The sequence below is a fragment of the Aedes albopictus genome, chromosome 3, assembly GCF_035046485.1.
Source record: "Aedes albopictus strain Foshan chromosome 3, AalbF5, whole genome shotgun sequence".
NCBI classification, from domain to species: Eukaryota; Metazoa; Arthropoda; class Insecta; order Diptera; family Culicidae; genus Aedes; species Aedes albopictus.
In genome coordinates, this window is record NC_085138.1 from 127740090 (window position 1) to 127754537 (window position 14448).

Below are 14448 nucleotides of genomic sequence, written 5' to 3' on the forward strand. Positions count from 1 at the left end.
TTCATCTCTATTCCTCGAGTTTCAAGGAACCTTTATTTTTCTTTCAGCATTTATAAATTATTAAACAAGCTTCGAACAACAACAAGTTTCAGTAAGATGGAAAAATGAGTTGTATGATACATTTCCACTCACATTGGTTGCCACCAGTGGGTAAAAATAAAGATTTCTGCACACATTGATGGTAGAATTCTTCAATAAAATCCATTATTTTTCGAAAAGTTCCTGGTACCATTGTGTAAACTTCTATGATTTTCACGAAATTTGAAAAACTTTTGTAAAACGGATTTTCTAACAAACATTCTAGTGGATAAAAAGAAAATCGGGTTAAGTACGGTTCCTTTGAATTCCACTAAGAATTTGCATCCTTTGACAGATACGTATTTCGACCTCAACTGTAAGGTCAACTGTAAGACGACCTTACAGTTGAGGTCGAAATACGTATCTGTCAAAGGATGCAAATTCTTAGTGGAATTCAAAGGAACCGTACTTAACCCGATTTTCTTTTTATTTACAGATAATCCCCTAACAAGCCCAGGCTAATCATCATCATTCTACTGGAACTTCTTGAGGATTTTTTGGGCTGCAAAATGATAAAACTATGTTGGACGCAACATATCAGAAACCGCCAGTTGATAGTTATGTGTTTAGCTGGTAGTGCAACCTGGGTTGCCCTTCTGACTTCAGCTAGATTGGGGAGGAACGTCCCGAGTGTCTGTTCACCAAGGAGGTGCGGCTCAAACACCGTCTGTTCTGGCATCCAGCGGCTGAGTATGAAATGCTCCTCCACCGGAAGCTAAGGTGGCGGCCCCACCACGGTGGATACGGCACCTTATGCCAACAACCTACTGTTCTCGAAACTCAAAAACCGTCACAGGAACCAAATATGAACGATTACGAACTGATTCTACAGCAGCGACTTTTAGCGCAAAGAATTGAAACTAGGAATGTGTTAACCCTAGCTCAGCAGAATAAACTGGCACAACAAGCCAATGGGCATGCCGTATGAAGCTTGAGATCCTAGAACTGAGCGATGTTCATTGGCCGAACTTTGGATAACACAGATTGGCTTCGGGTCAAATTCTGCTATACATACTCTGGCCTACGAGGTGAACACGCTTCTCGCCATCGTGGAGTTGGTTTCCTGCTCAGCGCTCACGCCCACGCTGTGCTCATAAAGTGGGAACCTATTAACCTTTCAGGACGCGCGCCATCAAGCAACCGAAACTGCACCGCGCTCGCACTGTATACGAAGAGCGAGATTTTTGGTAGTGTTCCCGAGCAGAAGAAAATATCAACAGCATAACAAAATATGTTATTTTGGCTTAATAACTGAATAATGGAATCAGTAATTTTTATGTTATTAGCATAACATATTATGTTATAAACTTGTCTGTCATAAGCGGCAAAATAACAAATATCATAACGAAAAAATGTTCATGGAAGACTAATTCGATAACATGTTTTGTTAGATCAATAACAACTTAATAACAGGAAATGTATGAACTTGTTATTGTTCATAACATATTTGTACATTCTCTATAGTATAATATTAACTAAACTTGTTCTACAACATAATATATTATTCAAATGTTATTTTGTGGATATATCCCAATAACTTATAACAAATTAAGATTGTCCAACAAAACATGTTATTAAAAAGATATATTTCGATAAGTTAACAATAACAAATTATGATATAAAAACAGGCTATGTGATTCTGTTGTCATCAATTTGCTATTCTCCTCTGCTCGGGTTGTACTTTTTGCAACAGCGTGCGCTAAAGGGTTAATGAGAGGATAGGGGAAATGGGGGTAAAATGAACACCCTAAGCGTTTGGCGTCGTTGTTAAAATCTTTCTTTTTTACCATGTTATATCGTACGTAGATGGTATTATGTTCTAAACATTCTAGAAGAAAAAAAAATGCTCAATACTCCAGTTTTCTTTATTTCTTTTCCGATTGCAAAAAAAAAGCTAGAAAACCGAGTAGCGAAAAACAGTGAGGCTAAAATGAACACACGATGAGGTTGAAATAAACACATATTTAAATGTTAATTAAAACGTGTAATTTTAATATTTTCAACTGCATGTCAGTAAATTTTATGTAAATTGTACGTGCTACGATTTTAAAACTACTTATGTAAAGTGTTCAAAGTACTGAAATAATTATTTGAAAAAAAATGTACTAAAACAGGCGTATTTTCTAATAACAATCTTATATTGTTTAAGTAAGTTATTTTTTTTTTAACTTTTTACTCTAGTTGTAAAACGATATACGTTAAAGATTTCAGTACACCGAGTTTGAACAAAATATAAAATTATATAAAGTTTGAACCAACTGTTCATTTTACCCCCAAGCTCTGTTTGTTTTAAAGTTACTTCTAAAATTTTTTTCACTATTTTTTTCACTAAATATTTCGTTTTAGGAGTAAATTAATAGAATATGATATCACACATGTAGAAATTTGCGAATAATAGACGAATTGACCTTAAATACGATTAGGTCAGTTTTCCACCAGACCAAATTGTTTGCATGATTTTGGATATTTTCCTCATTTTAAAGAAGTATAGTTAATTTTAAAGTCCAATATCAGCAGAAGAACAATGATTTATGTTGTTGCATAGATCCCAATCGTTATAATATGCAAATATAGCCTAAATGCTGTAAAACACCACCCTGTTCATTTTAACCCCCCCCCCCTGTTCATTTTACCCACAATTCCCCTACTTGTAGCCAGTTTCAGAACACGGGTTCAAAATATCATGATCGAATGTTACGCGCCAACCGATGCTGCCGAAATGCAAGACAAAAAGAACTTTTACAGTCAACTGAATGCAGTCGGAATCGAGATTCCGAAAGGTGATATCAAGATCCTCATGGGTGACTTCAACGCGAAGGTTGATTCCGAAACTCGGCCTATGACTCGTCGCTCATCGCGAGGGAGCGAACGAACCCCAAACAGAGAGGCAATAAAAACTGAGCAAGGAAGAGGGGAACGAAAAAAGAGCCGATGATTCTTTCGGGTTTTTGAGTGAGATTTTCGCCTCGAAAGTCTTTCTTTGCATGGGAGTTAAACTCGCGGGAGCTTTTTGAGTGTGAGTGGACGTGAGAAACACAACAAGCAATTATGAGTGTTGGACGAACTCCTCGCTGCGCGGCAAGCTCACGCTCGATGCTGTTGAGGATTTGCGTTGTGATTTCTGAGTTTTATTTTCACTCCTCAGAAAATCGCCGAAATCACTTCCTCATTTTCTCGTGAGGGAGTTTCTGTCAAGCCTGCTTCCAGCGTGGGCAGCAGCATGCTGAGATGCGCAACCAACACCAACCATCGCATTATGGAACCGTCATCGATGATCGTCACGAAGCACTCACCCGAGCCGACGGGACAGCAGCGACCAGCAGCGAGAGAGTGAGTGCCGTGAGAGCCAACCCTTAGAGCAGCAGCGAAAGCCACCGCCGTAGCCGTCATCATCATCATCGACGCTCGTCGATCTGCAATCAATGTGATGATGGTTTGTTTCACACACGTCGCGTGGATTCTACGCGCGCGTAGAACTTTCCACGTCTTTCCAGAACAGTGGAACTTCACTATATAAGTGCGCACCCTTTTGCGCAGCAAGTCAGTTTAATTCGGAAAGTCAATTAGTGATAAGCGTTTCGCGTGGCTCAAACAACGCGAAGTGAAAATTGCCAAAGTAAGTGTAGTGTACGTAAGCAGAGAAAGAATAAAGCAGTGAAGTTACAGTGATTAAGTGTGTTTCCCTCCCTATCCGAAATCCCAGTTCTCTTTCTGCTGTGCCATATTCATACAGTCCACTGCTACGCCAAGTTCCGGGCACGGAGAAATGAGCGAAAACGGAGAGCTGTTTGCACAGTTTTGTGACAACAATTAGCCTGTGCACCAGTTTGTGCTATCTTCCTCACCTCAGTAAACGTCAAATTTCCTGTGGGAGAGAGCAAGACAGCATCGAAGGCTGTACAGGCTAATGACATGGCGATTGGGGGATCGCTCTTCCCTCATCGACCAGTGCACAAAGTGACATGGATTTGCCGTGATGGCGTCACGGAAAATGAAATCGAGCACATCTGCATCTGCCGAAAATGAAGACGAATCCTTCTTGATGTGAGGAATAAACGTAGCGCCGATATTGCGTCCGATCATCATCACCTAATCGGCGAGATCCGGCTGTGCATTACGAGGATCCATCGACAGGAGGAGAAAATCGGGCGCTGGTTCAACACATGCCGACTGGAAGATGCTGTGGTGAAAAGGTCTTTTGTCGAGAAGCTGGAGAACCATGCTGCAGGTAATCTGGAAGGTGGAAGCGTAGAAGATCAATTGAGCGCCACACGCTGTGTTGAAACAGGATTATTATCGCACTTTCATGAACCTAAAATATTTTTTCATTATAAGTTAGCCTTAGCTGTATATATTAAGATTCTGGAGGTTAAAAAATCTTTCATCGGGGAAAACTAAAATAAATTCGATTTTAGTGGTTTTCTACTTTTCCCGTATGATGTGGTATTACGCAAATCTGATGAACCTAAACTCCGCTAGAAAAAGTCCCCTTTCTAATAATGCATTTGAAACCATTTAGTGAGAAACGAATTTAAAAGTCTTTGCAACGAGTTTAAATTTATTTGGCATTCGTTTCATGTGCCCAGCCCACTACAGTCTGCCGAAAGTCATAAATCATAGAAGTCTACATTTCTACCATTTGTCCGGCACATAGATATTTGCAATGGAGGTAAACAAATACTTCCCATTTATGCGACTCATACATTTGAGGAAGCGCCATACACCTGTGACTCATACCATTTGCAGCACATATCATACATGTGCTAATTTGCCTGAAATGGCGGTTATTTGTTGCACATACTTTGCATGTCAAACCACATCCACATGGATATTTGCCAAAAAGTATGAGTCGACTATACTGAGCGCGCATGACTCATTTGTAAAAGTTCTGCCTCTGATCTGTTGAGGACTTTTGTCCATATAAAATATTAAAATTATGATACCTTAGGGTTAAGTGGGCTGTTGAGTCTCAAACAACAAGTTGACGCAAAATACATAAGATTGGCCTTGTTAATGCATTCAAAAATAAGGCACACCGGGCCAAGTTAAAACGGGTGGGATAAGAAGAAACAGCGGGTTAACGTGATATTATCTAGTCATAATAAGCAATTTGAATGTCATAACATTTTTTTTTAATCAAACAATCATTTGGACAAGAATAATTATAGAAATTGTATTGAAATCTTTTTCAAAACATCACATGTTTTTATTAAGAATTTACCGAATGCAACGCATGCTTAATATATGTCAATGTGAATGACATCTTATAGTATAAGCCTAGAATATATTGGGAACATATCAATTTGCAAGTAATCTGATGAATTTCAATAATGGTAGTCTAGTGCAGTGTTTTTTTTTTCTATCTTCGTCTGGGTTATCTGTAGTTTTATTTTATAAGACACTTTGGTCTTGATAAAAACTTCATGCAGTTTATATAATGGTTTTAATGTTATGACTGCATAAAATAAAATTTCTTTTTCCCAAGTAAAATCCCTTTATTTTTGCAAAGTGAGTTTGACAACAGATTCAGTGAATGTGATAAAAACGAATTAAAAAGTCACCCGTACACTCGATACCTTTCAACCATATTTTATGTGTTATAACTATTTAGGAATCAAAATCTATCTAATGATTCCTAAATGAAGCATAAAATAAATGTTCTTAGAAAGTTGTATTTAAACTTAAAATTGCGTCAATCTTGCCTCATTTTACACATCACTGTTGTTGTTTTTTTAAATATATTTTATGACATTCCCAGAACATTCATGTCTTCTCAATATTGTTCTACATTTTCAATTTTCAGTTTATCTGTAGATTTAGTTAAATTTGTTCTCAGGATAAACAAGAATGAACATTAAAATTAAGTAAAAAAGAAAATAGAGCTAAGGACTCTTCCTTTTAATTGCATTACGATTTTGCATAATTTGATAGATACGTATTTTGACCTCAACTGTTAGGTCATCTTCAGTGTCTCGTACTTAATCCGATATTCTGTTAACGTACATGTATTCCGCTAACATGCCCAGGTTCATCATCATCAAATCTAAAACTGTTTCAATCAAACATTGATTGGATTCACAATAAAAAAAGTGATTACATATGCTTACCTTAAAGTACGTGTATCAAGGGCGTGTGCCGAAAGAGTAATCAAAAGCTATTCTCTAAGGGCTGTTTCTTCACCTCGGATTAACCGGTAAACCAGGCTTACCCATATAGTTAAATCTGATTTAACGCTTAAGTCAGGGTGAAGAAATCGGCCCTATGTGTCCTACATGCAAACAAAAGTATTTATAGGATGAATTTTCACTTGTTAGTAAAACATCGAGCCCATCAAAATCAGAGCACAATAAGCATGAAAGTTTTTATTATATTCGAAGAGCTATCAGTATTTCTGTTAAACTAGCTGAAAACAAGTAAATGTACTGTTAACATGAATGTTGAAAAATACGCGTGATTAAGTCACCATATTTGTTTAATGATTTTCCAATCGAAGCATCTTTCGTGGCCGTGTGATCGTCGTTTAGGTGTATCGTTACATGGTTTGGCATGCAACGTATGTGCAACCAATACCCACCATTTCAGGCAAATTAGCACATGAAGAGTATGTGCTGCAAATGCTACGAGTCACAGGTGTATGGCGCTTCCTCAAATGTATGAGTCGCACAAATGGGAAGTATTTGTTTACCTCCATTGCAAATATCTATGTGCCGGACAAATGGTAGAAATGTAGACTTCTATGATTTATGACTTTCGGCAGACTGTAGTGGGCTGGGCACATGAAACGAATGCCAAACAAATTTAAACTCGTTGTAAAGACTTTTAAATTCGTTTCTCACTAAATGGTTTCAAATGTTTTATTAGAAAGGGGACTTTTTCTAGGGGAATTTAGGTTCATCAGATTTGCGTAATACCACATCATACGGGAAAAGTAGAAAACCACTAAAATCGAATTTATTTTAATTTTCCCCGATGAAAGATTTTTTAACCTCCAGAATCTTAATATATACAGCTAAGGCTAACTTATAACAAAAAAATATTTTAGGTTCATGAAAGTGCGATAATAATCCTGTTTCAACACACCGTGCGCCATTAAGAACGCCTTCATCGCCACCGGCGAGAATAATTTAGGTGAGCCACGCATCCGAAGAAAACAGTGGATCATAGATGATACCTGTAGGAAGATAGAGGAGCGAAGGAACGTCAAAGCCGCGATAGAGCGAGCCAAAACACGAGGAACCAAAGCCGTAGCCCGTCAGCGCTATTCGGCTCTCGAGAAGGAAGTGAAACGCTCATATAGACGGGACAAAAGAGCGTGGGCGGACTCCCTAGCGGACGAAGGCGAGAAAGCCGCAACACCGGCGACATTCGTCTCCTCTACGATGTTTCACGTCGCCTTAGTGGGACTAAGATGAATGCTACGATGCCCGTGGAAGACACATCTAGACAACTATTGACCGACCCGGCTGACCAGCTGAAATGCTGGTTCGAGTAGTTTGGAAACCTGTTTTTAAGTGTCAGCCACGCCACCAACACTTCAGCATGATCCGCCAAGGGATCGACGCATTAGCCGTGTCAACACCGAAGCTCCATCATTGCATGAGATATAAACAGCTATCTGTGGAACGAAATCAAACAGGGCCCGAGGGTTGATCACATATCAGTCGAGACGCTCAAAGCTGACCCCATAGTATCTGCACAAATGCTGCATTGCATCAATTATAATTATTCTGCAACATATGGAAAACCGCAACATTTCCGGTGGACTGGATACAAGGCGTCTTAGTAAAGGTGCCCAAAAAGGGTGACCTGACTGTATGCAATAATTTGCGGGATATCATGTTGCTGCGCATCGTTCTCAAAGTCCTCTGCAATGTGGTCTTTAACCGGATACAGGAGAAGATTGACGCAACTATCCGGCGGCAGGAAGCAGGATTCCGTGCCGGATCAAGAATTTCTCTCCCTGGTGTTCAACGATTACGAAAAAGCTTTTGGTCGTCTCAAGGCTTCAGGCGCAAGGATCTCCCTGAGTAAATCATCGGCCTCATTGAAGCAGGAAGGCAATGATGTATACTATCACCGCTACTGCTCCTCATCGTAATCGGCGAAATCCTGGTAGGTGCGATTGATCGTGAACCAAATTGTGGATTGCTGTGGCAGACCATTACCATAAAGCTCAATGACGTTGCTCTCTTAGCTCAACGGCGCTCTGATATGCAGAGCAAGCTCGATGATCTAGCCGATGAACGTCAACAAGACCAAATCGTTGGAAGTAAACACGGTCAACCTTTCCAGCTATACGGTAGCTAGGCCATCAGTGGAGAAGGTTGAAAACTTCCAATATCTTGTTATCCAAATGGCGGCCGATGGTGGCAAAATCCGAATTTTCAACTTGAGCGTGAAATCTGTGCTGCTGTTCTCAGTGGCACCTGGTGTGTTGTGTATCAAAGGAGAGTACGAAACGGCTGCAGCTCCTCATCGATAGATGCCTGCGGTATATAATTCGTGCATGGTGGCCTCACAAATGGATCTCCAACGCGGAGCTCCAGGAATCGATAGCGTCAGATAGCGTAGAAGTAAAAATTTCTTTGATTCATTTATAAACACAATAGCATAACTCTTGTAGAGACTCTAGCCAACAGCGTTCGATTCTAAGCTTGTTTTGACTATAGATACATATGTGAATATGAAGCGTGACCTTCTCACATGAACCAATTATATAGCGCAAACGTGTCTACCTTCACGATTGGCGGTAATTGTTCAATCAACACTCATGGTCAGACACTTCCCATGATTCTCCGATCTGCTGGGAAATGAAGCGATTCATTTATTGATCTGTTGAAATGTTGTAAATGATGTATAGGGTCGTAATAATGTTTTCTAATTTATGCACTCATGAAGCTGGAGTCGTCAGCAAAGTCATCAAAATTATATTATCCAGCTGATCAATAGGTCTGTTCTCAGTATATTTACATAAAATTGATAATCATGTTTGGATAGGTGGATTTTAATAGACACATTCATTTTATAGCTTTTAAATCGACTGCTGGTATGGATTTTAGAGTTGATGACACACGATTTTATGAGATCATTAACTCGAAATTCGTTCATTGGGTAATGTTTTGCGTTGGACTTTCCTTTCCCAACAGCAATCTAGGTTCTCTTTGTGTGTGCTATCGAATGTTTAAAACACTTCAAACAAGATAACCGCGCGAGCGTTGTTTGTTCTTCAAATCACTTGTTTACAAGTTGTGCGATATGCGAGTAATATTTCACACATTTTACGACGGTTTGAAAACACACCCATTCGCGACGTAGCCGGAATTCAATCCAAAACTGTACTTTGTTTACTGTATAGGTAGACACACACGTACGGATGGACACTATGCCCCGATGCACCCTAATAGGCACGTGCAATTAAAATATGCGCCTGATGACGGGCTTTACTTTACTTTCGTTATTTTACTGACTTTTTATGATCATAGAACCAAAGCTGATGGCCAGAGCACCTTCACACCGAAGCACCCCTGTATGTGCGAATTGTTGAGTTTTTATCGCTGACTATTTGGCCTATTCGCAGTTACAGATACGGTTTGCTTCGCCACAAACAGTGTAATTGCCACTAATATCTGAAAACGTGCGCATCGCATTCAAGTGTTCAACTTCAATTGCGTTCAATGCGTTGTAAAACTTTGCGAAAATGGCTAAGCTAGTGGATAAATACTCTATAAACCGCAATGACAACCCAAATGCCTTTGTTGTTGCGATGATTCTCAAGAACGCTTAATGCGTTCAGAACAGAATAATAGATAAAAAAAAAATCGACAAAGTGGAGTCGGTGCTTGCCATCTGCCGCAATAGATCTTTCGGAAGTCTTTGTGGAAAAGTAAACACGGTCATGCCGCTTAATAATTGCTATAAAAACATTTTTCACTTAATTGCCGAAATTGATCTGCTTATAGATGGATTGCCGATAATCTAGCGGTAATATCTCAATAATTTATTGATCGACCCTCGTTTAATCTTTCACTGAAATGCCGGCAAACGTTTATACATTTCAGTGAAGTCATTAAGATTCCGGAGACAAATCAATACTATAGTTTGTTGATGTACGTACTATAATATCTCTCAATTCTTAAAACATTGCAAACATAAGTTCAACATTTTCCCCACAACCACGATACGCACTTCGCGTTTAGCGTGGCGATTTAGCAAAACTGTTAACATTGTTTTCCCCTTTCAACGTTCCTACTAAATATGAATAAAAGCTTTCGTATCGCACATGGCAACCCGATGCTGAAACCTGGCCGTTACCAAAAACCAACGCACATTTGAAGAAGTTCGCGTTTGCTGTTTACATACCCGGCATTGCTGTTGAGTGTTTAAGTTTGAGGTGTGGGCCACCTTACTTGCAGTTATTGCCTGCGGTGCGGATAAGTGCGGGAGACTGAACCAGGTGCTACAGAAACAAAACTGCCGTGTGCCGTAAGGAGAGCCCTCCGTCCGCTCCGTGCACGTTGCGTATTTTTTGCGTTGTTTTCTTTTTCGTCGATTGATTGAGCACCCTTTTGAGGAGTACAATTTATGATTGCAAATGGTTCGTTTGGTTAATTCCTCCAATAAGCAAGCGTTCGCGCACTACAAATCGGCGTGGAACAATAATTTTGTAATGTTTAACTTATCGATTGTTGACTAATTGCTTGTTTCTCTTCTTTCCATTTCAGGTGAGTGAGCATCATTCGGCGGATGATGATGTAAGTAATAGAGGAGCTGTGATTTTTACTGTTTAAATGGTGGACACAATTGTTTTCCTGTTTCATTACGTGTATTTTAAATCGAAGGTGTTGTTGTTAGTTATAAGTTTCGAAGTTTTCAAAATTTCTTCAAAAGTTGCGGAGGGAATTTCCACCAGACGTTTTAGCAGCATTGCCTCGGAGTTTTTTTTTAAAGATTTCTTATGGAGTTCCATTATAGATTTATCATTGAGGTTTTCCAAGGATTCTTCCCTGGAATTATCTAGAAGCTCCTTATTTGATTTTTCCAATACTGTCCACAATTTATCCTGGCGTTACTGGCGGAACTCCACCCTAGAATTTCTCCCGGATTTCGTACAGTTATCCCTCTCAGCATCGCTCAAGAAAAATTTCGGGAAGAATCTTCTCACAAGCAATTCCTGCACAGAAAAAAATATTCATGTAAAATTCAGCGAGAAATCATGCACATAAAGAGAATGCTAGAGTTAGTGCATATTTACATGAGGTATCATGTAAAATTACTTAACAATCGTGTAAATTTCCGCTAATAGTCACGTAATCGGTTGGAGTCCATGATGGTTTACGCGATGGTTGGCGGAAATTTACACGATGGTAATGTAATTTTACATTATATCTCATGTAAAAGTGCACTAACTCTAGCATTCCCTTTATGTGCATGATTTCTCGCTGAATTTTAATTACATATTTTTTTCTGTGTGTGTAAAGACAACACATACAATAATCAGTGGTCTAGTGAAGAATTTTCCGTTTGAAGAAAAGTTTTCTCCAACTGGAACGGGAATCGAACCCACACTACAACACGTCTAATCGACTGATGCCGCTAGCCGCACGCTCACGAAGCCCATCAATGTTGGTAATAACATCTGAAGAAATTACGGTGGAGATCTTGGAACAAAAAAAATGCCGATGGGAATCCGGAAAAAGGAAAAGAAGACTTCAAAGAAGAATTCATGGAGGAATTCCAAGCAAAACTCCGGGAAGAAATACGGAGGAAGAAGAAATCTTTTACGAGGAATCTTGGAAGGGATTTGACAAAAATCCCAATTGATTCTCAAAAATCTAATTATTTTTGCTTATGAATTGAGATTTTGTTGTGACACGGAAGGGTAAAAAAGTTAACTGGTCTAGTTTAATCAATTTCTGTCAGAAACCTTCTGATACACCTGGAAACGCCTTGAAACCCCCGGAAATTCCTTATGCCTCCTTAGGTCTTCTGCAACCCGCTGCAAACCAGAAAAAATCTCCTCCGTATATCCCTGACTAGTGGAAACCCCATGAAACTCTTTAGAATTCCCAGCAATCATTCAAAACTACCTTGACGCCATGAAACGCTTCGAAGCTTTTCTGAAACGTCCCTGAAACTCTCTTGTAAGCTTCCTGAAATTCTCGGAAACCACACCCAAACACCCTGAAACTCCATGAAAATCACCCCCAGTTTGGTTATGCTGGATACTCACCCCATTTACAGCTGTGGCTATATGGGCCCCTAAACTTTGGGGATATCGCCTCGAGCAATTTTTCTGGAGTTTCTCCAGAATTTTTTTCTTGTATAGCTGGAAATTCTCCAAGGAATATTTTCAGTTATACCTCCTGAGATTGTTATAGGAATACTTTCGTTTACATCAGTGGTCCTCAGGCGTACTGTCTACGCGGGCCACAATTGAATTTCACAAGAAGGCTGCGGGCCGCAAGGCATTTCAAAATTTATATTGATAAAATTTTAATGGAAGTTTTAACTTCGACGTACAAGTCATCCTTCATATTCATCAGAATAATATTTTAGAGTCAAAATATATGACTTTTTATATTTTTTGGGCAGAATAATTTTGCAGATAAAAATTATTTTTAAAGTTACTTTACTTCTTAAAAGGGCTTTGATAAAAGTGTCTGCTTTTAGTTTTTGAAAACTCTCTAATATATTCGAAAATCAGATCGCGGGCCGCACTAAACCTTCTCGAGGGCCGCATGCGGCCCGCGGGCCGCAGTTTGGTGACCACTGGTTTACATGTATGTCTCCAGGGATACTTTCAAGAATTTATCTCATGATTTCTCTTTTTTTATATATATTTCCAGCTATTTGTACAGGAAAACTTTATGAATTTCTTCCTACGGTGAATTTATGAGGGATTCTTTGAAAGCTTATTTTAAATTTTGGAGGTATTTTTGATCGAAATTTCATTTCTTAAATGGAAGTCCTTGTTTTATTCGGAATGCCTTGACGGATTTCATCCGAAACACAATTTGTGTTTTTTTCAGTAATTCCTTCAGGAGTTCCTTAAAAAAAATTGAAGAATTATTTACAAGCATTTCTCCGGGAATTTCTCCAAATATTTATTAAAGAAAGTCAGTTTTTTTTTCAGGAAAACATTCACGGGTTTTTAAGAACACGTCCATAGATTTCTTCGAAAATAGCAGAAATATTCTCATAAAGGTTTTTTTTTATAAAGGCGATGAGAATTTTTAAGAAAACTTCAAGTATTCCCAAAGAAATTTGTTCAGCAATTTCGGCGAAGGTTTAATTCGTTTCAAATACATCCAGAGATTCAGATCCAGATTGACACTTGTTGCAGGGATGTCTCCAATAAAACTCAAAAAATTTCTCAGGAATTTCTTCTTTCGATTTCCAACGGAATCCCTGGAAGAATACCTGAGTAAAAGAAATCCCTGGAAGAATTAGTAAAAAAAATCCCAACGGAATCCCTGGAAGAATACCTGATTGAAACTCAAGTAAATCTTCGAAGAAATTCCTGGAAGAATTAGTATAAACATCCCATTGGAATTCAACTGGATGAATTCGTAAAATGCTTGAAAAAATCTTGAAGAAATCCCTGAAGCGATTCCCAAAAAATCACTGGAATATTTCACGAAGGAATCTATGGGAGACTTTCCAAACCAATCCCTGGAGGAAACGACTCACTAGATTAATTCGCGTAAATACCCCTGAAGGAATTATCAACGAAATCACGAAAAGGGTTTTCGAAAACAAAAATCTTTGAAGGAATCCGTGACGGGATTCTCAAAAATCACAGGAAAAAATTTCGAAGGAATCCCTGGAAGAGATAAGAAGAAATCCCTGGAGACATTTCTGAAACAATATCTGAAAGGATTTTTTTGTAAAATTTTCGAAGAAATTTCCGAAGGAGTCCCTTTGAAAATATCCCTGAAAGAATTCTTGAGCTATTTCTTGAAGGATAATTTTTCAAGGAAATTCTTCCGGAACTCTCGAAAAGATCAGTGGGAAAATTCCCAGAGTAACACCCAGAGGAGAGAGCACTCTTGGGAATTTCCAGAATCACGCTGGAAGAATTTCGGAGGGAATATCTGGAGGGTGCCCTGAAAGGGTTTCTTGAAGGAATTCTCGAAAAAACTACTGAAGAAATTCCCAAAGGAATCACTGGCGGATTCCACAAGTAATCCCCAGTGGAATTAAAAAAAGAATCTCTAGAGAATCTTTTGAGGACTTCCTGAAGGAATCTTCAGAGGAAACCTTGGAGGAGACATTTCCAGAGTAATATCTTAAGGGATTTCCGGAGAGAGTTCGTGACGGGATTCTCAAAAATCACAGGAGAAAATCCCGAAGGAATCCCTGGTAGAGATA

The 14448-nt window shown here is 39.0% G+C and overlaps 1 protein-coding gene across 6 annotated transcripts in view; it reads left to right on the forward strand.

Moving 5' to 3' along the window:
• The window catches only part of LOC115269272 (regulator of G-protein signaling loco), a 176738-nt gene that overhangs the window by 90674 nt on the left and 71616 nt on the right, over positions 1-14448 (forward strand). For 5 of the 6 annotated variants that reach the window (XM_062861245.1, XM_062861247.1, XM_062861248.1 and 2 more), the window contains one exon: positions 10800-10829. The exons of the other annotated variant lie outside the window; for it this stretch is intronic. In XM_062861245.1, coding sequence (XP_062717229.1) covers positions 10800-10829 — 30 coding nt within the window. The remainder of the gene's footprint in view (positions 1-10799; positions 10830-14448) is intronic. 6 annotated transcript variants of the gene reach the window in all.